This window comes from Pipra filicauda, unplaced genomic scaffold (assembly GCF_003945595.2).
Source record: "Pipra filicauda isolate LSUMZ 115617 unplaced genomic scaffold, ASM394559v2 scaffold41_size5083284_pilon, whole genome shotgun sequence".
NCBI classification, from domain to species: Eukaryota; Metazoa; Chordata; class Aves; order Passeriformes; family Pipridae; genus Pipra; species Pipra filicauda.
The window spans coordinates 4,025,498-4,052,278 of NW_024104554.1; the positions used below are offsets into that span (position 1 = coordinate 4,025,498).

The following is a 26,781-nucleotide window of genomic DNA, read 5'->3' on the forward strand; positions in this document are numbered from 1 at the left end:
AAAAGAAAAGGGGAAGTATTTTGGAGGTGCAGAGGTTTCCTTGCCATGTCACATCAGGCGAAGTGTGAAAAAAGGAAAGAAAACGAACTAAGCAGCCAGGACAGCTGCAAAACAATGGTATGATATTGTTAGGATGTCTGCTTTAAAATACACTATTAGAACACAGCACTGCCTTTTCATGATTCAATATAATCTTCCTATTTGGCACATCATAATGTAAAAACTGGTCAGGACAGTATTAGTATCTAGCAATTTATTTAATATTTAGCAATTATTTGGTTCACATTGGTTTTAATATGAATAATGTTTCATTCTACTGTGAGTTTGAGAAACTTTCAGCATGAGCAAGATATGTGCATATGCTCATATTGGTATTTTTGTTGACATATTCTACCTAACAAGCTTTTTTTCATGTCAGATCTCATTTTTTCTTATCCATAACAAAAATTATCGAATTCTGAAATATACTTCACTGAACCCTCACTGTAGATGAGAGACCATAAGAGGACAGTAAGAAGTCTTTCTTTCTACTGGTAATTTTATAATTGTATTACCCTGTATATGCTTAATTTAATCTATTTTAACAATACAACAATAGGATAATGCAGGTGTTTTGAGAAAATTAGTCAAATATACCAGCTTTTGATACCTTATTCTATTTTTCAAACTAAAGCCATGAACAGTTCCAACATATCTAAAAATCTACTGCAAAAATTACGGATTTCGTATATATTGTAGGCAAAAAGTGTGAAACTAGTAAGGAACTGAAAAGAAAATATAAGGAGAAATCTTTTAGATCATATAATGGCACGTGCTATGGCAGCAAAATATTTTACAGAACAAAGTTACTAACTGTGGGAGGTCATTCCCTATAAAGACAACTTTAATCATAGTGTGGCTAAATGATTCTTAACTGTAATCAATCAAAAGGAATAAAGTCAAATTACTTGATTTATTTCAAATATAACTGAGTCTTCATCAAAATATATCAGTATTAGTTCAAGAGTTTTTTCTAAATGTCTACACTTTGTGGTTTGTTGGTTTTTTATAACTGTTAGCAAACTTCTTAGCAATTGACCCTGGCTATTATCTTGTTTGGACTAACACAAAATTATTTACTGAAAGAAAACATTCTCTTCAAGTCTCTGCCTTAGTCTCGTGGAAAAAAAAAATGTTGCTGAAATGTAAATACTTAAGTATTAATTATATTAAGCTTAGGAATTTAGGAACCGACTGTCTGTTAAAAGAAGCATGCATTACCCATCTAAGTTACTAGAAAAATGTATAGCAGTACTTTGCTAAACTAATTTTATCTGAATTTGGATTAAAAAAAATTTTTTTAATGGACAGTGACTGAGTATTACTCATCAACATTTTTGATGAGCAACATTATATTCATCAGCCCGCTAGAAAATACCTATTGCAGTTCTGGTTTTCTAGATTTGCCTTATGTAATACTCAAACTATAGTGAAGCACAGTTAATTGCAACCTGAAAATTATTCTGAGCTTTGTCTCTTGAAGTCCATCTTTAACTTCTCCCATTTCACTGTAAGGCAACTTAGAATTATATTAATTTCAATGATTTTGTATCACAAAATTCTTCATGGAATCAAATTATGAAGAAACAGATGAATTCTAGGTGGATCTGACAAAGGAATTGTCCCAGAGATCCTAACACCTTAGTAATAGATGAAACTAACTCATTATGTGCCCAGTAGTAATTTATATCCTGTGATGGAGAAACAAGATGAGGTAAATAAGATCTCTTTTGCACAATGCATTTTGAACTGAGATTGCATGAACATGAATATCCATCTGTGAAATTATGTGAATAAAGAATGAATGTCAAATCAAGTGCTTGGGAAGGCAAGTAATGATTGGAGTTATTTCAAGACATGAGGAAGTGAAGAAACTGTGTAAGAACAGGGTGAAGTATGTATATATTTGTATGTAACTATTATGACATTCCCATAAAAAATAGGAGAAAATGTTCAGCACTAAGAGTTTTCAAATACACATTTTTGCTAAGAAATAAGAATATTTTTAAATATCCTTTCTAAGCCCATCGTATCTTTTTCTCACCACCTAGAAGAAAACAGAGAACAGATACTTTAATTCTATATATCATAAAATTACAAAACCTACTGAATCTACATGACTCATTAGCACACTGCTTAGTTCTCAGAAGATTCTTGATCACGACAATCCTGTTTAAGATAAGTAATATGAAACTTTGATAAAAATCTATACACTGGAACCTTCAGAAAATAATCTAAACAATACATGTACAAGAAGAAATCACTTGACATTTACTTGGAAATGTGGCCCATTTTATTTTAACTGAAAAGCATTCATTATACAGTGCAAACAGTTCTTTGGTAAATTTATTGATTAAAATAACAACAACACTGACTTTGTTTTAGATAACATTAAAAAAAAAGAAAATAAATATGTAAAATTTGCAACATAGTACAGCAATACTCTCACAGTGGATACTGAGGAAATGGTCAGCTAACCATTGGCCACTGTTTCAGAAATGTTAAAATCAACACTGATTCTACAGACACTGCAATAAAACTGAACTAGTACAATCCATGACTGATAACATTTTAAACTGTGGATAAAGACCTGTTTTTCCTGGTTTATAAACACATGGATGGCAGAAAATAACTCAATATTACACTTGTTACACTTGTTTAAGCATATTCAGGCTCCTAAGCCCATTTTATATACCATATGAATAAACAGTGAACAACAAAGAAAACCTCCCACTTTACTCTGGAGGCTGGAGAAAAGAAACAATCAGATATAAGGTACTATTTTAAAATGTATAAACGGAAACTCTCTTCTCCTATTAGCAGAAATCTTGAGAAAGTTTATTTAATATAAAATTGGAATAAAAGAATGCAAGTAGTAACCAGCTGGATGTATTACTGCCTTACTCAACTGTTTAGACAGCTAAATTATATTTGGGTTAGCTCTGCAATCCTTTCTCTTTGAGGAATTTCTGCTATAGGTCAATGGGAGTTCCATCTGAGTTGGAATTACAGGGCGAGACGTGTGGTTTGGACTCTCAACAAAAGTCAACAAAATACCAGAGTATCACAGAAATACAGGAATGACAACCTCTAGGAACCATATGATACTCAAACATGCTCGCCACACACAATTTCTAGATGTATTAACATAGAAAATTACATAAATCAAAACATTGTATATAAAATCAATTAAAATATTCTTAAAAATATAAATTGTAGTTCCATGTGTACCACACACCTTTAACACAGCACTCACATGTACATATTGCTTCTACCATAGCATGAAACAAGTTTCTGTAGTAAGCTTTAAAGATACACCAAAGTTTGAATGTGTGTCATGGTAACAGTTTATCAAATTAGAAATTATTAATGTTAGTAATCAGAGAAATTATGTGCCAAAATATGATAGTGGATTTCATATTGCCATCCTAGGTTAGTTATTAGACATGTTCTACCATGTAACAATTAAGTATTCAGTCTGCTTGCATAATCTGAAATGTTTAACATATGAATGTTTAATTCTGTGCCGATTTCTTCGATACCCAAATCTCTGTCCCCTAAATTTTAACACTAAACTCTGAAGTCAGTGACTAAAGAGCAGGTCTGGTTCTAGCTAGTCCTGACTTAGGATTAAATGACAGAGCCATAAACTCTAACATATTAAGTATTCAGGGAAAGAATCAATTCTGAATAAACACAGAAAAGAGCTGTAAAATGAGGTATGATAGTTGTCCTTCACTCAACATAATTCCTGGTCAAAAATATGAAGTTTGCCTTCTAAAAAGTACACAACTTTGAAATCCTAGTGTAGACATATACTCTATAACATTAAACATTTATTAAATGGGAAATAAAGTCCATTGGTAGACCATTTTTAACATGAAAGATAAAAATATTGAGGTAAAAATATATATGCATTAGATGAAACTCAAAAAAAAAATAAAAATCAAAGACCTTGTCAGAAAAAGTAGTCAATCCACATTTAATCATGCTCCTTGACTTTGATTTTTCGTTTTTTTCAACAAACAGTGCCACAATATAATCAGGAACATATGTCTATTGACAATATGCACAATGAATCAGTAGGAATCTTTGTATAGAAAATGGCTTGTGACATCTTTTCACATTTTCAAAACAGGGCCATACAATTATGTGAGCTGATCTGAGATCAAAAGAAGTATGCTGGACTGGATGCTTATTTTAAAATTATTTAAAATAAATGAAACAAAAAAAAAATGTTGCCAAGCAATTACATATGTTTTGACAAAAAAGGATTATATTCATTTTTGATCAAATGCTACTCTGTCATGTATGTTTCCCCAGAATGAGGAAAACCGTCAATCACATGTATAATATACATTCAGTTGCTTTTTGTATCTTCCAATTACATTTATTTATATTTCCTTACTATTTCTAGCACTTTTTTTCCCTAAAAATTTTGATTAATTTTGCTCCTTGAATTAAGGAAAGGATTTGAAAGTTGTCATGTCGTTTAATTGTTTCCTTGCTGGTCCAGATGCAGAAACCATAGTGTGAATTTCCATGCACTGATGTCTGCAGGAACTGGCCCAACACAACATTGCTTTGGGCACAGTGACCTCATGTTTTCTGTTTCTCTGTGTCTTACTAAATAACAACAAAGAGCTAAATATCAAGTCAGACTGGTACTAAAAAGGGACAGTAAAATTTCAATGTTGCTAAATTAAAGATAGGAAACAAAGTGTTCATTTTAGAGTAAATCCTAAGCCCAATCATTTTGGGTACCTAAAACTACCTGACAGTGTTCTTTTAAAGTAGCACCAGTTTGAGTTTGTCTAACCTGAGAAGTATAACACACAATTAACTTTGACCTGTTTGCTAATTTCCCTTTCGTTAATTTTTGCATTGTGATTTACCTTCACGGGCAGAAAATAAAATGATACATTAAGTCGAACTGTTACAGCACCATTAGAATATTGTAAATCTTGATTTCTTGGCGTTGTTAAGGCTGTAGTTACCTGGTTTTGCCATCAGCAGGCACTGATACGAATTGACGAATATGCACCCTAAATTCTTAAAAAGCAGGCTTATGGCTTCTTTTTATTAATGTTTTGTTGTAAGCAGACTGGACAGCAATCTCCTTTAACCTTCACAGGCGCTTCGCAGTCAGCCAGTGGACATGATTCTACAAAACAGGTAATCTGACCAACCTGTGTCAAGAAAAAAATAACAAAACCAAACCACTCTTAGCTACGTGTTACAAACAAGAAATCAATTTTTCATATTATTCATTCTCTTTTAAGATCCTGACTATTATGATTAACTCCACATAATTTGTTTCAGTGTAAACTTCTATTGACAAGTCTAAGGTGCTCTCTGTACTACCATGTTTCTTTAATGAAGCAGCATATACCCTCTTATTTAACGTTAAGGTGCTACTGGGGTACCAAGCACTAACATATTTCTTTAATTAACTTTCTAAAAATTTTACTAGGATAAAAGAAAATTAAAGTCTAGTACTAAGTCAGACGAGCTTTTACTGATTTTTATGCATTTTAGTAGACTTTTTCAGGAAATGTCTCACTTTGCAGTTAATTCTACCCATATAACTATATATTAATGAAAATGGAAATATAATTAAGATAGATAAAGGCTGGATTGAAAAACAGTGTCAAGGGCAGGGATATCTGAAAATATAATTTTCTGCAACAAAATAACTGAAGATCTACAAAAAACAATTAGCAAATATTACCCAGAAATTAGCAGGCACAAAACTGGGACTGCTGTTTTAGAAGTAGAAACTAACATAATTTCTATCTCAAAATGAATTTCCAAATACTTACTTTGCATTCACACACAGTACAAGGGTCCCTTTTCCAGGTTTCATTGCTGGAATATGATTTACCCTCTTCATCAGTGCAATCAGAATTACTGAGGCGTGATTCAAGTTTTTTTATCTGAAAACATTTAAAAAAGTTAATTAAAAAGTTAAAGGTTTTTATTTGTGCAAGATATTCTGTCTTTTCTCTTATACTACATAATACGTGTTAAATACTTTTCTGGGTTTTTCTTCTCACTACTTAGTTTTCATAATGCTAAAAAACTAGAAACAAGTAATATCTATGGAGTCAGTCTTTCAAAAGAAAGCTAACAGAAAATATATCTTTCTTACCATTGAAATATTCAGCTAGAGCATACAAAGAGAACAAAACTACATGTGTTATATATGGAAAATTTAAATTGTCAAAAATGTTTTGAAAAGGAGGTGATTTTTTTAAAAAAACCCACCTTAATTACAAATGTTTGCTTTGATTTTTTACTATCTCCTATATGTCGTACATTTTAAAAATGGAATTCCACTATGGCTTAATAAAGAGTATACTTGCAAATATTGTAAAAGTCTTCTTTAAGTGATCTAGATCTTAACAATATTTACAGCTGTAGCCTGGCATATTACTTCCTATGAAGGCTACATTTTTAATCATAGCTTTACACAGATTCTATATACATTTCAAATAGGAAAAAAGATTTTATTAACACTACACAAAAATTTTTAGAGAAAGGCTAGTTCCATGTTTAGTACACAATGGTTACACAAGGCTTTAGGTTCAAAAAGTCAAGAGCGTCTAGTTGTAGAGTACTTCAGTATGATTTCAAAAGAACATAGAAATAAAGAATAATAACACAACATGTTCTGTGTTGTTTTCTGTTTGAGATACTATGTGGTGGATTTTGGCTGCAAGGGATGTCTAAATAATACGAGTGGTGTTAGGAAAACACAATGAATTAAATCTACAATTAGACACTGTTCATTATAGCATCTTACCTGATTTCTGAGGCTTGAAATAGTTTTTTGCATTTCCAAAACAAATTCTTTGAAGTCATTCACTGCAGGTACATTTCTATTTTCATTAGATGCTGATGTGGCATTACGAAAAAATTTACTCTGTTTCACAGAACTGCAACAAATGAATGCCAAGTCAGGATATTCATCTAACTCATTTTTATTTGGCTAGATATTTTGGAACACCTAGCAAAAATGTAAAAGAAGAGCAACTAACAAATGTAGGAACAGTAGGAACCACAACAGCATGCAAGACCCACTGGTGCTGAAGACAGACTCAGGACAGGTGAGCTCTGGCTCTGAATTATTGTTAACATCATCACAACAGAGAATTTCTTCTACTTAGAAAAATTATGTATTTCATACAGGGGTACACACAAAGTTGTCATCAGTGACACTGTAGAGCATCACCTTAAATTCACTCTTGAGCCTCCAATACAAAAGCAGACATGAGAAATCCTTCTAGATATGAAGGATTAAAATGTGTCCCATTTTAACTAACATTTGTACTTACTACAGTACACAAAATATAAAGTCTTCTGTCTGTAGCACTTTTCAGGTGATATCTCTTAACAGATGTACAACCCTAAATTGTGTTAATCAATTCAATCTGTTGATGAGAAGGAGCAATCAAAGGAATTGTCCATAAATAATAATTTATTATCTAGCACCACTTAACAAAACATGAATTCAAACCCAAGGATAACACTAATTTCTAAGTTACTTATTAGATTAAGATCCTTGAATCCATACAAGCATTTCTATTTTGTTAACATGTCATCTCTGGTTCAAAGGGATACCCCAAAAAATGAAGAGGCAAAGAAATTCCCATATAACAGGGCTCATGATTTATAATATTTCTGCATAAATTAAAACAGCACTTACTGGCAGGGGTTCAAGCTACTTAGTTTCCCATAGTTTTTTATCTAAATTAAAGAAAAAGAACTCTAAACAACATAACATGCCAAAATTCAAGTAAACCAGCTGCTATTGTATAACAAAATGTTTAATCTTCCCCACCTGGTCAAGTTATTGAAAATGAGAAGGAAAAAAAGAAAGGAGAAAAAGAATCTTCTCACCACAAATGCAATTTAAATACAATGAGTAAGAGAACTGATGGAAACATTAAAGATAGGTTGCTTTAGTTTTATTTATGCTACAAATAAAGTATTGTAAATTTCCTATTCTGTATTCCTAACTAGTAATTGGACTGTTCAAGATTTCTGAAACACAGTCAAACAACAAGCTAACAGAACAAGCTCCTACTCAGATACAAGTGTTTATTTTTTCTTGCTTTCATTTTTATTTAATTTAACCCTTTTACAGTTTTAGAACTATGGAACTAGCATGCTTAAAAAGTGAACTGCTGTTCTGCTACCAGTTCACTTGAAAAGACAGACAAAGCATACTTCTTTAATGATTACTTTAAAGGAACCTTCCTTTTCATATTATCTATAAGCCAGCTTATACTTAGCTGTTGTCTTCTCTTGTCTAAAATCTTAAACACCTAAAGGCTCTGTTACTTCAGGACAGATTCCTATCAGTTAAGTGAAATAATTGTGGTGTTTCTTCAAGTGCTAGAACATCCACATGAGTATTTGAAATTGCTGAAATACATTTACCTGCCTATGCATCTGTCTAGATGCTTTCCTTGCCAGAGTAGGTAGACTTTGCTGGTTGTCATCATCAACAAAGTACATAATTTTATTTGCTAAAAGAATGTATGCTAAATGGAAAGAGCTATAATTCAAAAGAGCTCATCATGAAGGATCTTCACAAGAAATGCTTGGTCTGAGCAGAACTCATTTCATGTCACTTATTCATAGGTAAGTTTTGATAACCTGGAAAGGGCAGGGACCCTGTGCAGCTGACAATTTGTGACCAACACTGTGATTTACTTCCCTGCTACAGTATTTTGAGGATTAGGGAGTTATAAACAATATTGTCTGTAGCACTACTGTTCTCCTTTCCTGTTCTGAGTATTTTGGTACCAGAAGCCATCCTTACTATTATCACAAATTTTTAAGCCAGTGTAATCAAGACTTGGTTTTCTCCATTTCTACAGGAGGAACTAGGACCTCCAAAGAGGAAATGAAATAATTTAGTTTGGTTACCGCTGGCACAGTAGGAATGAGGGATTTCAAGTCCCCAAATTATGCTTCATTACTGAGTTTTTTCAAGAAAAGCACAGGAAGAACAAAAGCACTATGCTATGTCACTCACAAAGAGTCTTACACAAATTTGAGCTTGAAAAAAAGTGGGTTTTTGTTAGCAGAGATGCAGAAGTGTCAGAATGAAATACTGAAATGCTTGAAAAAGCAGGCACTGGAAAACAGTGGTATGCACTTAGAAAGAAATGATTCGGTTTCATTCCATTTTGAAAACAAATGGGATTTTATACTTCTTAAAAAAAAAAAAAAATCTCACCTTACTGTTTTGGACATTTTCATTTTCTTCAGGGGCTTGTCCTCCCGAAAGCTGTAGTCAAGAGAACGTCTTCCTCGAAAGTGATATGAAAATGCATTAAACTGTCCTCTAGTTCTACAGTCTGAAATTAGACAAGAATTTGCATATTATAAACTACAGTATATTTCAGCAGTTATAATATTAATATGGGTTTGCATTGGCTTCTGAATTAATAAAGGTAAGTCATACATTCAGTTGATCCTTCTGGAATCAGTTGATGGCAGATGAATATGTCTCAGTGTTACAACATTTAAGCTAGCTGGATGCAGAGAATTTGATTATTCACAGACCAGCTTTTTAGTGTGAAACAAAGGGATAAACCCTATTTTTACAAACCTATCCAGTTCTACTTTAACTATACTTTTCACTTCTGAAATTTCCACGCTCTTGGCTTTTAATTATTTTCTACTTTTCAAAAGGGGCAGTTACATATGAAGAAAAACAATGACAGAAAAAACACCCTTTGGCTTCCTCATCTATCCCAGGCATTATTATTTGTTATTTCTGCCATGTGAAAGAGAATTTATAATTAAATCCTGGAGAACATTTGCAGACACACATTATAGGTTGACCAGCCCCATTTCCAAATTTCAGGAATTTGAAGGTATCACTAAACTCTAAAGCTCTTTCCACCATAGAGTGAAAATCTCAAGCCTGAGAATAATCGACGACAGAAATCTTCTGCTAAAATCCTGAAAGGACATCTTGACAGGATGAAGTATGTCTTTCCTTCAGTTCACTTAGCCTTCCAAACACAGTAAGTATTTGGAAGGAGTCCCATTTAAAAAATAAAAAGAAAACAAAGCAAAACTGCAACAGTACTTTTGAAAGGAGACAATGAGAAAAAAGTTTTCATTTCTGTTCACAGAAGCTTTAAAGCTAAAAGTCATAACGGGCCAAGCTGAAGCAGGAACCAACAGCATGATCAACATTTAAAAGAATAGTCTGTTAAAACAGAAGGGAAAATGGAAATACAGGATGCCATGGACGTATCCCAGCTAAGTCTGGTATTAGCAGAATGAGGCATGAAAGCAATTGAACATGGAAGGAGCAATTTTCCATAAGTTTCTCTGCACCAAAACAAATTAGTTCAGAAAGTCAATATTTTTCTGAATCTTGGATTGAATAGCTAAAGTATTAACAAAAATTATTGCAGAATGTAAAGTTGCTCAGATTATACAAAAATAAGCATCTTGGACTACTTTTAATTACACTGGATTTAAAGTAGACTATTACAATCACCCTGTTAGGAAAAAATTAAGTTTGTCCATGGCTTAATATCACTTAGGACAGAAAGAAAAAAATTGAATGGCAAAAAAAATAGAAGTACTGATTGAATTTCAGTTCAAAAACAATACCTACAGATCATTCTTGAACACAAGTTATCCACAATTCTCCTTCCCTTTTCTTTCCTTACAGTTCTTTAAAAATTCATTACCTTCCTGCTATAACAGCACCACCGAAGAACTAGATGGTATTTGCTGCCAACATATTGTTCATTCTTTATATGTGTTCTGCTGTTTCTCACATAATTTTCTTGCTGCCCACTCAGAAACTAAGCACTTTCAGATGGGAACAGACCGATGTGTCTGTCAGATGCTTTGCATGAAGGCATTTTAGAACACCCTTAGACACTCCTATATTTAGTACAGTGAGAAAAAGGGTCACACTCTGAATGGAGAAAGAACTATCTTTGGTCAGAGGAATTATTTTCTTAAAGCAATGTGTTGCTTAAAGTTTTCCTGAGTGTCACAAAAACTTAAGTTTCTCGCACTATGTGAAAGGTTTCGACTATCCTGCTTTGTTTAATAACTGCCAAGGTCATCTTGCATAATATAGATTTTTTTTTTGGTACAATAACACAATGGTCCATTGTTTTTTTTATTCCTAAATTGATTTTTAGAAACAAAGGTTTGAAATCCTGGGAAGGTTTAATCACCTTAGGCCAGTAAATATGAGAACCATATGTTCAGTGACAGCTTTAAGTACACACACCTGATTTTCTGTGTTTTTTAAAGACTCATATATGTCTTGCCAAATTAACAACTCTTGTTCTTCGTTTCTGTTTCACGTACAACAAATTGGATTGCCACTGCTGAGAGGTGCAGGACAGAATGCTTTAGCTTTCAGAAAGCCTAAACCAAGAAATTTCATCTCTTACACTTTTTTTTTAATTACTTTATTTTTAATGAAGAATACTTTAGCAATAGCAGTAAATAAGAAAAATAAATCTGAAATTTTCCCTTTTTTTTAAGCCCATCTAAAATGTCCCCAAATTAGCAATACCCATTCCAATTTATTTTCTGCAGAAAAAGTGAATGCTTAAAAGCAACATAAGGTATTGTTATACTGGAAGTGTCAAGACGATCCATTTACAGAATCACAGAATCATTTAGTTTGGAAAAGACCTCAAAATCATCAAGTCCAACCTTTGACCTTCTCAACTAGACCACAGCACTACGTGTTCAATTGTTTCTTGAACACCTCCAGGGAATGGTGACTTCACCACCTCCCTCAGCAGTCCATTATAATGTTTAACAACCCTTTCCATAAAGAAACTGGCATTTCCATCTGTATATGAATGCCCTGTTCCCCAGAAGGTTTTGAAAATGCACCTATAATGTAAACTGGATAATAAAATCCCTGACATTCAGAATTACTGAACACTCCTAAAAAATTCCCCACGAATCACTCCTCAAAATCTGGGCCATGGAGAATTAATGTAACAGTAGATTCTAATTAAAACAACTTGAGAGACTAAAGAAAAGTGAACAAAAGCACATATAACTATTTGATAATAGCTTGATTCTCTGAGATTTATTGTAGTGAATTAAATTTCTGTAACTGCAAGCATTTGTATATATCTAAGCACCTGTAGTCATGCCAGTGGGAGCAGTAAAGTGGAGGAGAAACACTGAAAATGGTTGATGTAAAAATATTTTTTGAGTAGATGTTTTCCTAAAGCAGTTACTGACAAACTGCACAATACAGGAAAATGACTTTTTACATGAAATGAAGCCCTAACCCAAAATAGCTGGTTTTGTTATTGCTAAACAGGCCACATATCCCTTCACATTGCCCTGCATTTCTAAATTTCTTCTGTTGAATAAGACTTTCTAACAAATGATAAATTAAACAGCAGCAAAAAAATGTAATATGGTGGTGTTAAATCCAACAGTAATCTGCTCAGATTGGAACAGGTGTATTTTGTATAAACATTTCTTAAACATCTCAGAAAAAAATGGTAGAGAAGACACTGTCTTTAAATGTAAATTTAAATGTAAAAAGATACATTTGAATGTAGAAAGCAAAAATAATTTTCTGTGTAAACAGAAAATGTTTTCAGGCATAAATTGCATAATTTTGGTATTTTGAGGAGTCCTTGGTGAACAATTTCCATTGTCACAAAAGAACTTCCAGTCTCACACTAAGTGTGCTGGTAACATTTTAAAATGTTATTTCCATTATATATTCCACAGATTTAGTGCTTAGCACAGCATTGCTTAGTATTTTCATTGAAGATGAAAGGGCATAATGAAAAGTGCTTAATAACAGGTAATGTGGTCAGTAGAGAAGCAACAGACAGCATAATTGTAGGTCTGATCTTAAAATACAGGACTTCATAAATATAGGCCTAATCTACTAGAAGATCACACATAAATGCATTTAGATTATGTCTTAACTCTTCTAATGAAATTCAGTGAGATTTAAACACATCTAATCAGAATTTATATAAGGTCATATTCCTGAATTAAACCAAAAAAAGAACAATATCTAATAGAAGAGTGTCTTAGTTTAACAAGATTACAACTTAGAAATTAAGAAACTTCAGGTGGAAGTGTGGAAAAGGAAAAGAACAGCTTTTTATTAAAAAAATCTGAATAAACAACAAATGATGCAATCAAAAACTTTCAGAAGAAACAAAACAAAGTCCCAGTTCCCCAGGTCGGGGGAGGGGGGGGGGAGGTGGTGGTGAAGAAACCCGTGGCAACCTGGGGTAAAAGGAGAGGGAAAGGCAGGACTGTTCCAGAAGTTCTACAGCTGCTCGCAGACACGTGTGCCTGCAGCAGCCAGCAGCTGGTGGCTTCACAGCCAGCAATGAGAGAGTCCTTTTTCCCACAGGCAGTCCCGAGGCAGAACACCTCACTCTGAGATGGGTCGGTCTCTCAGTCGTTCTCTGTGAGGTGTCCCGTGGGGAAAAAACCCTTCCTCTCAGGAAGAGAAAAGGAGTCAGCTGAAACCAGGCTCCCCGCTCTGTTCGGTCGCCCAACAAAAACCAAAAAACCTCCGAACAAAAGACTCCCGAGCCGTCCCGTCCGTCCGTCAACCCGCCTTTCCCGAGAGACCTCCCCCTTCCCCCACTCCGCACTGCCCAGCGCGTGCGGCTTCGCTCCATCCCACTCCCCGCGGGGGACATTAGAGAAAAAATTCCAACATCTCTTTTCAAACCTATGACAAAGAGATATATTGTTTACTAACTGAGAAACTGTTAAGAAAAATCACCTTCCTAAATCAGTTCACACTTATGAGGATGACTTGCATCTTATCTGAATCAACTCCTCTGGGGTTATTTTCCATTGGTCTCCTAGGTCTATGTCAAACTTCATGGGTTTTGACATAAAACAAAAGGTGAAAGAAATTTTTCATTTCAACTTAGAAAAAAAACCCACCCTCAAAAAGTGTGAAATTTTTAAAGACTGACAACTGAGTGATCACAAAAGTGTACACTGAGTACTTTTAAAAAACAAAATCAAAATACACTTTTTGCACTAGAGAGCCTGAAAAAAAGCACCAAAATTTTCTTATTTGGAAAATCTGAAGCTCAAATGCTACTTTGCTCAAATAAAGTAACCCAGTAAACCCAGCAATTACTCATCATCTCTGACAAGACAAAGGTAGTAAGTGAAGGAAAACAAAAGAAAACGTGTGTACTTCAGCGGACGCCCTACTTTTTGCCATCATAAACTAGTAATTCTGTTGTAGAATTTGCTAATTGAAATCTATAATTTTGTTATTATAAAGAGAAATAATGCTTTATAAGAAATATATACTAGCTTTACTTAAGAAATCTACAAGGTAGCTTTTGGTAACTAAGAAGTTTTTTCTCTTTTTCTTACAGAAAAATATTTTTACTTTTAACAAAACAGGAAAGATAAAAAAACCAGATGTGTTTCAAACCAGGCTGGAACAGCTGAACATATGGGTCACTAATGAAACATACGTAAAGTGCAATGAACAGTATTCTACACTCGAAATTTTAACTTAGGGTAATTTCAACTACAAAACAATTAGAAGCATTGTAAATGTGGAGAGTGGTTTAACTTCTTCTTTTAAATAATAACCAATAATAAATTCAAAGAAACAAACCCCCACAATGTATACAACTCAAAGTGCCATTCCCGATTGTATGCTCCCCACCTCAGAGGAGTGGTGAGTCCCTAGCGCCATGGAAGGAAAGAAACTTTTTAAATTAGTTGCTTAAACTGGATTCCCACAGAAAATGTCACAGTCATTCATCCAAGCAAGAAAATAGTTCAAGCCATGCATACTTTGCTTTTTCCTCATTAACCTCTGCAAGGCTTCAGGAGTTCAGAAGTAGGGGATAAATATAGGCAATTTTTTAAAGAACATTAATTATTTACTCTTTCTTTGGCTTCGCAGTTGTCTGACTGTACTGCATCCAGCAGTACTCTCTGGTAGCAACATTCTCGAATGAAAATACAAGTTAGGTTGTTGAACAGATGAACACTCTAAAGACTTTCCAAAGATAACATCTGCTCTAAAAGGCTCAGTGATAACATAACATTTAGTGAATCAACACATAATTTATCAGAACAGTTTTACTATTTTTCCAAATTGATAAAAAATTGTATTTTTGAAATTGTCTGTCAAGTTTCATGAGCCATGCCAAAGTGAACTTATCCTGAACAGGCAGAATATGCTTCATTTACAGTAAAGCACTTGAAGAGTGATAACTGATTTTCTCTCAATTCTGGCACGTCAGGGATTTTTTTAAGAGATTCTGGAAGTCTTTGTATTAAAATTGCAATGTGTCAATCATATCTAGATTTTTATAAGCTATTATTATTAATTTGGGAATCGCAAACATGGTAAATATTTAAAAAAAAAATCTGAAAAGCCTTCAAAAAAAAAAAAAAGCTATAAAATTAGAGTAAGGCCTGAAAGAAATTATATTTGGGACATATTGTACAAGATTTCACTGAAACCTAAAGTATTTATTTCTGCTAGTGTCACACAGATAACTTTTATTTTGAACTGAGTCTTCCAGGGAAGAATTTTCTTAGTGTTGTTACACATTTAAAGTCCCTGCTTGAATTTTGCCATTGCCACCAAGTGAGGGCGATTGCCGACAACGAAATAAAAGCACAGAGCCTTCAGCACATTTTCCCCCATCCCCTCTGGGGGAGGGGGGCCAGCACTTTAAGGTGTGTGCCACCATGGGACCAGGGGTGGCAGGGGAGATCAGATCCTGCATGTGAGATCCTGGATCCGAATCTCACAATTATTGATATGATTTGCAACCAACTCACTGTGAGTGTGGGGGGGGGGGGTAAGGGTTGGGCCTGGACCTGCAGGCACATGGCAGAGCCCGAAGGCCTGCATGTAAGGCCTGTGCTGAGGGCACAGGGCAGAGCTGAAGGCAAGGCCTGCTGCCCACGCAGAGCACACGGCAGAGCTGCAGGCCCTGCAGCAGGACTGTCAGTCAAAGCAAAACTGCCTGGTAGCCCGCCCACAACACATCCCTGGAGCCTGTGACTGGCTACAGCACAACTCACTCTGGCCTGGAAGGCGCTGATGGGATATCCTGCCTGGGAGGGAAAACTGAACTCCATAAACACACGGGACTCCATGCGCTCTCTCTCTTTCTCAATTCCCTCTCCAGCTGACATTGTGTGAACTATCGAATCTTGTCTGTAACTATTTTCTCCTCTTGTTTCTCTCTCCTTCTATCTTTCTTTTTTTCCTTTTAATCTGTTTTCTTCTGTTACTCTTTTCCTTCTCTTGTGGGTAACTTAAAACCAGTGAATTGTGCTTTACTAAAGCTGGTATATTGATTGTTTTTAGTGGGTGTTTTCTGTGGAATGGGTCTTTGGGCTGAATGTTTTAGTGAAATGCTTTTTTCTTGGTTGTATTTTACTCCTGTAAAAACCTTTTGTCAAAATATCTTATTTTTCTCACTAAGTTAAAAAGAAATTCTCTTAGAGAAGAGTGTGTGACTCTTTCTCTGGACACTAATTAGAGGTTATAATGAACCAAAAGGCTTTTTTAAAAAGTCTTAAATAAAAATGTAACCACTCTGGGCAGTTTATAGCTTAACCGGAGCACAACGTTTTTAAAATGGCGACAAAGGTGGGATTAATCTAGAAAAGCAAAGAGAAACTTAGTTTTGTTAAATTATGTCAGCTTCTGGCCAATGTTTCAACACTTGCAAAAAATACTGGAAACTTGTTTTTTCTCTTTTCATTTTAAGTTTTTCTAGCCCTCAGAAACGGTGCTGAGGAAAAACGGGCAAAATTTGGTATTTTCAGCAAAAAAATACATTTTTGGCAAAAGAAAATAAACCCCTCACAAAAAGCAGTTTTTGCCAGGAGAAAAGAAAAAAAAAACCTTTTGCCGAAATATGTTATTATTGTCACTAAATTAAAAAGAAATTCTCAGAGAAGAGTGTGTGACTCTTTCTCCAGATGCTAATTAGAGGTTATAACGAACCAAAAGGCTTTTATAAAGTCTTAAATAAAAATGTAACTGCTCTGGGCAGTATAGCTTAATCCAGAGCATAACACCGCGCAAACTGATATGAGAACAAGACGGATTAAAAGCGCGAGCAGTGCCCGCCATAGCTCTCTTGATGTCTGGCGCAGACCCGTTGCAGATGCTCCACCAGCTCCCTGCTGCCTGGAATTGCCGTGTGTCAACCGCCACAGCAGCTCTTTTTCCTTCTATCCAGCATTCTGACAAGGAGGTGCCTGCAGGGATTCATGAAACCTCTGCCTGGCTTCCGCAGCCCCCACATTGGCTTGCTGCCGCAGATGCAGCTGTGCTTGCCAGTGCCCCGCACCTACCACTGCAGCAACAACTTCGGGAGCTCCAGTGTGGCTCTGCTACTTCCTACTTGCTATAGGTGTCTGCCTTGCATGGCACTGCCTCACCATCCTGACCTGCTGGTTTCCCATGCCCATTGGACCCGCACTGACCCTCCCTGCAGACCCCACATACACCTGCCTACAGCCATGGCAGCTGCCAGAGCCGGAGCCACTTGGAGCGTCCACTGCCACCGCGCACCAGCTCCCGCAGCCCCCAGAGCGCCCACCACTGCCAGGAAACCCTGCCAGTGCCACCTTCTGGTTGCGGCTGTAACTATACTAAAGAAAAGCCGCTTACCAGCTCAACAACACAGAGGTGGATGAAGTGTGTTTTTCTGGGTGGTATTCTTTCTTTGTTATTGTTTGTTGTTTCATGTTTGGTTTTGACTTTTGTTTTGTCTTTTTTTAGTAAAAATTGTTACTTTTGTTTCTATTTCCTGTGAAGGACCAGGAATCAGAATGGGGAAAATCTCAGAAGTGGAAAAAGATGTACAGTGACTGAAAGGACTTTATGATACAGACTTTACAGTTATTATGTATATACACATTGTATGCTTCCCCAGAATTTGTATTTCCCAGGCATGTCCTGCAAATTGGCTGGAGAAGCTGCAGAGAGGGGACAGCCTCCATTTGCCCCTTCTCTCCCCGGTTCCTCCCACGTTCCTCCCTCTTTTGCCCATGTCCCTATCCTGGTTTGTCCCCCCGCTTGTCTATCTCATGCTCCACCCCATGTTCTGGCCCTTTCCCCTCCCGAGCTGATAAAAGACCAGGTGCACGCGTGAATAAAGCATTCTACCTGCATCCCACCTTTGTGTCCCGGACTCGTGTAGTGCCACGGTCCCCCCCCCTTTCGGACCGCGGCATATGGCCCCCAACGTGCGGCAAAGGTAGAGGTTTTATCTTAAGAGACCTCCCCCATGCCACAAGGGCTCAGACGATGCAGAGAGAAGCATTTTTGTCCCGCTGGTCCTTCCCGGCTGAACTCCAGTTTGCAGCATACGGCCCTCGCACCGAAAAAGGTGAGCACCGGGAAAGCTCCTGATCCCTCACCCATCTCCCACCCTCACAAAAGAAAAAAAAAAAAACAACTTTAAACCCAACTGCAGACTAACAGAAGCCGAAGTAATTTCACAATGGGCCTCTCGCTATCTACCCCTCAAAAAGTCGTGTACCGCAAGCTTAAAGACTTTATTTTGGAAAACGGACACCCCTTAGACAAAAAATCTGCAAAAGCCCTTGCTAAATGGCTTGAAAACGGAGGGGAAGCAGTCTCCGACAGCATGTCTCTAAAAGAGTGGGAGAAAATTGGATATAATATCTGGAAAGCGAAAGAGAGGGGAGACAAAGTTGCTATTGAAGCATTAATCGCCTGGAGGTTGGTTCTGATGATGCTACAACACCAAATAACCAGTTCCAATGAAAATCTCCAAAAATACGAGCAAAAGTCCAAGCCCCAATCCCTGGAAAAGGACAAGCCCCAAAGGTCCCGGGACGGCGGGGAGGGGGGAGAGAGCACAGACAGCGGGAGGGAGAAACAAAGCGCAGAATACCAGCATTTTTTGCATCATGGTGTCGGCAAGCTGGGCGGTGGTGTGCGCGCGCATGGGGCCGAGGAGTGCGGGGAGCGAGCGCAGGAGCACATGCTGTGTGGTGAAACAGCATGCAAAGATTTCACGCGAGTCCTGCTGGCACCACCCCCCAGCCCGCCTCCGTGTCCACCCCCGTACGCCCCCGGCATGTCCATGGACCCTCCCAGCAGAATGCCCTCTCCCTCCAGCGCCGCCTCTACCCCCACATCATTGCCCTCCTGGGATAGACGGAAACTAAGGGGCAGCTCCAGGCACGGCGGGGGCAGGAGCCGGGCCCAGCGCGGGGCCCAGAGTGGGGCCGGAGCCTCTTCTGACAGTAACATCAGGGGAGATGGCTGCCCGCATGAAACCTTTGTTACCGAAGCCCCCTGTAGGTGCTGGACAGCAAAAGTACCCCTGCCCTATAATGGTATTTGGAAAGCCTTTAGGACAGAGGCTAACGCAGGCTAACGATGCCGAGTTTCTAAAAGCCATTCCAACTTATCTAGAGGAGGGTCGTGCTCCAGAATGGCATCCGGTGTCATACCCTATGTTGAAAGACATCAAAAAAGCAATCATGCAGTACGGTTTAGGTTCACCTTATACCCTTATACCGTTGGACTTTTTGAATCGTTTTTTCTCACCTGCCATTTAATACCGTATGATATCAAAGTGGTAATTAATGGACTGTTATCAACTGTGCAAGGACTTTATGATACAGACTTTACAGTTATTATGTATATACACATTGTATGCTTCCCCAGAATTTGTATTTCCCAAGCATGTCCTGCAAATTGGCTGGAGAAGCTGCAGAGAGGGGACAGCCTCCATTTGCCCCTTCTCTCCCCGGTTCCTCCCACGTTCCTCCCTCTTTTGCCCATGTCCCTATCCTGGTTTGTCCCCCCGCTTGTCTATCTCATGCTCCGCCCTATGTTCTGGCCCTTTCCCCTCCCGAGCTGATAAAAGACCAGGTGCACGCGTGAATAAAGCATTCTACCTGCATCCCACCTTTGTGTCCCGGACTCGTGTAGTGCCACGGTCCCCCCCCCCCTTTCGGACCGCGGCAATTTCCTCCCTCATGAGTGTCAATTGATCTTCAAATTCACATTAGGTCTGGGGAAAAGGGGGCTCTCTATTCCATCTAAGGTCCTCCTGCCTCCCTGGCAATATTGTCTTTAACCCGAGACAAGAGTGATTTATTTTTTAAAGGCTTGTTTACCTTACAAGATAATACACTAGCCAGTTTAAAAGCTAAGATGTGCAATAACTTTGAATAGTAAATCTCTATCTACTTTTTTTTACTTTAAATGATATCTGAGTTTTTTCTTATGGTACAGTCACATCACTTAGAATCCTTCCTCAGTATTTACTGTATCTGTAACAGATTGCAGGGACATTCTCCATCAGTTTAACTTTTACCTTTTGCCTTAAATTCTGAACTGTATCACAAAATAATTCTTTGTCATTGGGGACAACTACGTCTTACCAAAAGAGTTAAATAGAACCTAGTGAAAGATTGTGACTTCTCTCAGAAATGCAATCCAGTGATTCTTTATTCATGCATATCTTTTGACAGAATACTGAATAGCAGACTCAGCAGTAGCAAACTCAAGAGAATCAGCAGTAGAAAACACAAAAAACACAGATCTGAATACCTTTCATCAGAAAATCTACAAGATATTGGTATTGAAAGCTAGAAGAGTCATATACATATATGCTAATTATGGAGTTAGGTAATTATCATAAACTAATAGTACCATTATCTTCTCAAGAGCAAGTTTTTCTCCAATTTATAATTTTTTGAGAGCAATTTCTAGATAGTCACAGTTCAACAGCTAAGTTCCCAAAATTCCTGAATATACTTTTACAGCCTGGGCATGCCATTCAAGTTTTGTTAAAAGAAAATTATAACAACATTGTCAAGGAGACCTCAATAAAGAGACGTTATTTTCCTCTGAAGTATTTTGTTTTTGATGCTACTGAAAATCATTCTGCATGATCGAGAAAACTCTCTTAGGAAGGGATTTTAACTATGTCGCAGATGCAGTGATGCCCGTTGGTCGCGGTTAAGCAACTGGGTGAAAGGTGGAGATGAGCTTTGGTTAGGCCACCTTTTCTAGGCCCCTCTCTGTGTGGAGCAAGCAGTGCTCTCCTTGAAAAAGGCTGCTTGGTCATTCAGGGTGCTGCCCAAAGAGACTGTCATCTCTGGGATCAGTCTCAGACAACCAATGTCCTGTATGCAGGGTTGGGTCTGCAGCTTCCAGTGCACCTCATCACCTGCCGTTTCAACCCTCGCCTGTTGCTACAAGGCTTTACAGATGTGGGTATAGCCTTCGAGCCTGCGCAATGGATTTTTTAGTAATTTCTAATTAGTAATTTCTAATTTAGTTTTTTCTAATTGCGGTCAAACAAAGATTAAGAGACAAAGGCATGCACCTGCCTTCAAAGGCGTACCCAAATTGACACTCGCACGCTGGAACATCAGAACCATGCTTGATGCTGCCGACAGTGGACATTCTGAGCGTTGTTCTACCCTAATTGCCCACGAACTGTCACGTCTCAACATCGACACTGCTGCTCTCAGTGAAGTTCGTTTCCATTAGGAAAGCAGCCCTAGAGAACATGGTGCTGGTTACACACTCTTTTGGTCAGGTAAACCCAGAACTGAAAGGCATGTCTCAGGAGTTGGCTTCATGATTATAAACTCTATTGTCCCTAAACTCGAAAATCTGCCGACAGGTCATTCTGATCGCATTATCTCCCTACACCTTCCACTACACAACAAGCAACATGCTGTCGTCTTTAGTATATATGCCCCAACTTTCCAAGCTGACCCTGCCAAAAAAGATGAATTTTATGCGACCTGCGTCGCCTTACCCAAAAGGTTCCTGTAGATGATAAGATCATTATCCTTGGTGATTTCAATGCTAGAGTATGAAAGAACTTTGAAGCCTAGAAAGAAGTATTAGGCAAGCATGGTGTTGGAAACTGCAACGATAATGGTCGCCTTCTGCTGGAATTCTGTGCGGAGCAGCAGCTCACCATCCCCAACACTATCTTTCAGCAGAAAAACAGTCTGAAGACAACTTGGATGCATCCTAGATCCAAGCATTGGCACCTCATTGATTATGTCTTGGTGCGACAGAGAGATGTCCGCGATGTCCACCACACCTGTGTGATGCCCAGTGCAGAATGCCAAACAGACCATCGACTTGTGCGCTGTAAACTTAACTTCAGCCTTAAGTTCAAACCTAAAAGGGGTGGTATTCCAAGGAGGAGACTCCAAGTTAACGATCTTCAGTCAGCCACAGTGAGAGACAGCTTTCAGGCAAACCTTCAAACTAGGTTAGAAGATCGTTCCATAGATCCCTCTCCTGAAACACTTTGGCAACATATTAAAAATAGCATCCTGCAGTCCTCTGAAGAGTCCTTAGGGTTCTCCTTCAAGAAGATCAAGGATTGGTTTGATGAAAACAATCAAGAGATCCAGGAATTGTTGAGGAAGAAGAGAACTGCTCACCAAGCACACCTTGCTCAGCCATCTTGTCATGTAAGAAAAGCAGCCTTTCGTCTTGCATGCAGCAAGCTCCAACAGAAACTCTGTGACATCCAGAACAAGTGGTGGATCAATCTAGCAGGAAAAATTCAATTATGCGCAGATACAGGTGATTACAGAGGATTCTATGAGGCCCTGAAAACAGCATACGGGCCTACGTATCAGATCCAAAGCCCTCTACTCAGCGCCCATGGTCAAACACTTCTAACAGATAAAACCTCCATTCTGAACTGATGGTCTGAACCACTTTCAGACTCCTTTCAGTACTAGCCATGTAGTGCAAGACTCAGTAATTCAGTACATCACACAGCAACAGGTGAAAAATGAATTGGATATTGCTCCTACTATGGGAGAAACTCTTAAGGCCATACAGCAGGTGAAAATCAGCAAGGCAGCTGAGGTTGATGGAATTCCACCTGAAGTCTGGAAGCATGGGGGCCAAGCACTCTGTGCTAAATTTCATAAGTTTATAGTGCGCTATTGGGAACTAGGCGAACTACCATCAGACCTTCGTGATGCAGTCATCATCACCTTGTATAAGAAGAAAGGAGATAAATCAGACTGTTCAAATTACCGTATTACTCTGCTCTCCACTGCTAGCAAAATCTTGGCAAGAATACTTGTGAACAAACTAATACCCGCCGTAGCAGAAGGAATTCTGCCTGAAAGCCAATGTGGTTTCAGAGTCAACAGGAGTACCACAGACATGGTATTTGTTCTCAGACAACTGCAAGAGAAGTGTAGGGAATAGAACAAAGGACTCTATGTAACCTTTGTTGATCTCACCAAGGCTTTCGATACTGTGAGCAGAAAAGGTCTATGGCAGATTTTGGAACGTTTAGGTTGTCCCCCCAAGTTCCTTAAAATGATCATCTCACTCCATGAGGATCAGTGTGGCCAAGTCAGATATGGAGATGCACTTTCTGAGCCCTTTCTAATTAAGAATGGTGTGAAACAAGGTTGTGTTCTTGCACCAGCCCTATTCACAATCTTTTTCAGCATGATGCTCCATAGGGCCACGGCAGACCTTGATGATCAGGATGGTATCTACATTCGATATCATACTGATGGAAGCCTATTCAACCTAAGGTGACTGAAGGCCCACACTAAGACCTTAAATCATCTTGTCCGGGAGCTGCTTTACACTGATGATGATGCCCTCATCGCCCACACAGAAGTAGCTCTGCAGCGTTTAACACCCTGCTTTGCAGATGCGCTGAGCTTTTTGGGCTGGAAGTCAGTTTAAAGAAGACAGAAGTTCTCTATCAACCTGCACCTCAGGAAGTCTTCCATCATCCCCATATCACCATTGGCCAATCAGTGCTCAAATCAGTCCAGCAGTTTAATTACCTAGGTAGCCTCATCTCCTCAGATGGTAAGATTGACGGAGAGATAGACAACAGGTTAGCAAAGGCATATAGAGCTTTGGGAAAACTCCATAAAAGAGTTTGGTGAAATAAACACCTGAAGAAAAGCACGAAGATCAGTGTTTACAGAGCCATTGTGCTGTCTACTCTTTTATATGGGTCCGAATCGTGGGTCATTTACTGCCACCACCTGTGACTCCTAGAACGCTTCTATCAGAGCTGTCTCCATACAATCCTAAACATCCACTGGTCAGATTATGTGACCAATACATCTGTTCTAGAACAAGCAGAAGTTTTGAGTATTGAGGCCATGTTGCTGAGAACGGATCTGCACTGGGCAGGGCACGTCTCCAGGATGAAGGACCACCGCCTCCCTAAGATCGTGCTCTGTGGTGAACTTGCCACCGGCTGCCTAAAGAGAGGAGCCCTGAAAGAGGAGATACAAGGATTCCCTGAAACAACATCTCAGCCTTGGCCATATTGATCTTCATCACTGGTCTACTCTGGCTTCCAATCGGGAGGCCTGGAGACACACCATCTATAACGCAGCTGCTTCTTTTGAGAACACACGCAGGGTCACTCTCGAGGAGAAAAGACAACACAGAAAGAATCGTGTCTTGCTGATACCATCCAAGGAGTCTTTCTGCTGTGCCTTTTGCAACCGGATTTGTCTATCTTGCATTGGCCTCTTTAGCCACCAGCACGCTTGTAGCAGATGTGGGTAGAGCCCTTCCCAAATCTTCATTTGCAAAGCCTAGCCATGATGATGATGATGGAGATGCAGTGAAGTCTGATATGATGCTGGCTAAAGACAGGCTGTGTAGAAAATCTGTATGAGACAGAAGCCAAATACAAGCCACAAAGCAGTGTCCTGTGCTTCACTCGGCTAAGTAAATGCTATTTCAGGAAAAGAATAAAAGGTTATTTTTGAAGAAAAACAAATCACCCCACTCTCCTAACTTTTGAAGAAGATGGCAATGAACAAGAATATTTATCCACAAAAGAAAGAAAACGAGAAAACCGTTATCTACACCACATAATGCTCAAATCTATGTTATTTTTATACTGTGTCTATTGAACATAAAATATGGAATGACTGCCTTTTAACAGGGGCTGCGCTCCAGATTTGAATTTGTAATGTCTTAACAAAACCCAAACAACAGTCAAATATATTCTTTAAATAAAACGGACACTCAATAAACTGCACATACATCAATGCCCCCAAATCCACCTGTATACAGACCTTCACAGCAATCTTGCCACATCCTGAGGTCCAGTTTAGGAATATCTTCACAGCTACTATATCCATGTGGGAATTCAGCCACCTTAAAGACATCATGTTGTACCCTGGTTATGTTGTCACCATTATCACACAAAACTCTGGCAAGAGATGTCTGCTTGATCTGAGTTAGCTGAGCAGGCGTGAACACACCCGGGTTCTCATACCATAACCTGTAATCTCAAAGAAAAGACAAGTTTGCTAGTGAAAAAAAAACAAACAGGCAGTTTTCCAAAGATATTTCAATACTGTGTTCAGTACTTGTCATCAGTAATGTGGAGCACATATGGCATATATTTCTCCTTTTACTCTCGCTGCCTTCAGGAATGAGAGTTCTATGGTTCACAGCTTAATTTTTAAACAGATTTTTTGCAAGAAAGTTTGATGTTTCTTTTAAGAAAGCATACAAAAAGGTTTGAGTTATTGACTACAGAAATCAAAAAGCCTTTATAATATCCTAAGTAGCAATGTGATAACTTAAATAAATAAAATAACAATAAATAAAGTGAATCAAATGTAATTTCCTAATTCTTCCTCTGTTTCCCTTTCATTAGGATGAGATTAATCAGCCTCAATCTTTCTACCTTCATGCCATGAGAAAACCAGGATTCTAGGTCAGAAATTATGTTAAAATGAGGGAAATGTTGATTTTCAAATACTGAACGAGCGTGCCGGAAGTATGTAAAGGAGATCTGGCTGCTGTGACAATAGCAATGAATATTCTCTTATTTCAGGTACACCAGAAACTGAAAATGAGAAATTGCTTATAATGTGTTCTATAATTACATAAAGTAATTAAAAAACAGTTACCAAATTGTGTTGATTGGGTTAACCTGTCTGCTTTTAACACTCTTTTGGTGCACAGACTGCTTGTAGGAAGTATGTATAGCGATTATATAAACAGAGTGATACTTTTCCAACTTATGCTTAAGTAACAGAGATGGTAAAAGTGTCTCAACAACCACAATCTCTTTGCCAATAAAATGACTACATAACAATGAAAGGACATAAGTATCATCCACTTTTCAAAAAGGTAAGTGACTTGAATATCTGGTAAAAAGAAATTCAGCATGTGTTGGCTGTTAGGCTATTTGGGAGTCAGTATGACATACTCATCATAAAAATTAAGAGATTTTAAAAATAATCATGGCTTCTAACAATGTTTTAAACCTGTATTCTTCATCTTTTCAATTATATTTCAAAATCATAAATGAAAATAAAATGGAGTTTAGTTTGGAAACATGACATTGAAACTGTTACTAAGCATCCTCAATTTAAAATTAATTTTGGTTTCCATGGTATTTCAATTTACCTGTCTCCATCCCGAATACGCCTAAACTGTGTGCTTAACAGGCACATCAAAGTTGGCCCCAGACGGCTCCCTGGAACTAAGTCTTCTACCATTAGAGCAGGAAATAAGTCTATGTTCAGTGGGGACCCATACAACCTATAAATTGAAAAACACAAATATTGAATAACAAATATTTTACAACTACAAAATAATCAGTATGTCATGAAGCTAAGGGCAAGAGATACAAATAAATCACAGTAAAAATGCCAGTGCTACATCCTTTGTGA

At 37.9% G+C, this 26,781-nt stretch overlaps 1 protein-coding gene across 4 annotated transcripts in view; it reads right to left on the reverse strand.

Moving 5' to 3' along the window:
- Window positions 1-2,309: 2,309 nt before the first annotated feature.
- The window catches only part of PXDN (peroxidasin), a 94,898-nt gene continuing 70,426 nt past the window's right edge, over window positions 2,310-26,781 (reverse strand). For 3 of the 4 annotated variants that reach the window (XM_027726056.2, XM_027726059.2, XM_039385546.1), the window contains 6 exons: window positions 26,516-26,650; window positions 25,168-25,376; window positions 9,290-9,410; window positions 6,845-6,977; window positions 5,862-5,975; window positions 2,310-5,228 (listed from right to left, as the gene is read on the reverse strand). In XM_027726056.2, coding sequence (XP_027581857.1) covers window positions 5,106-5,228; window positions 5,862-5,975; window positions 6,845-6,977; window positions 9,290-9,410; window positions 25,168-25,376; window positions 26,516-26,650 — 835 coding nt within the window. In that variant the 3' untranslated portion in view covers window positions 2,310-5,105. Of the gene's footprint in view, window positions 5,229-5,861; window positions 5,976-6,844; window positions 6,978-9,289; window positions 9,411-25,167; window positions 25,384-26,515; window positions 26,651-26,781 lie in introns of those variants that run through there. The other variant, XM_027726058.2, reaches the window with a different exon arrangement.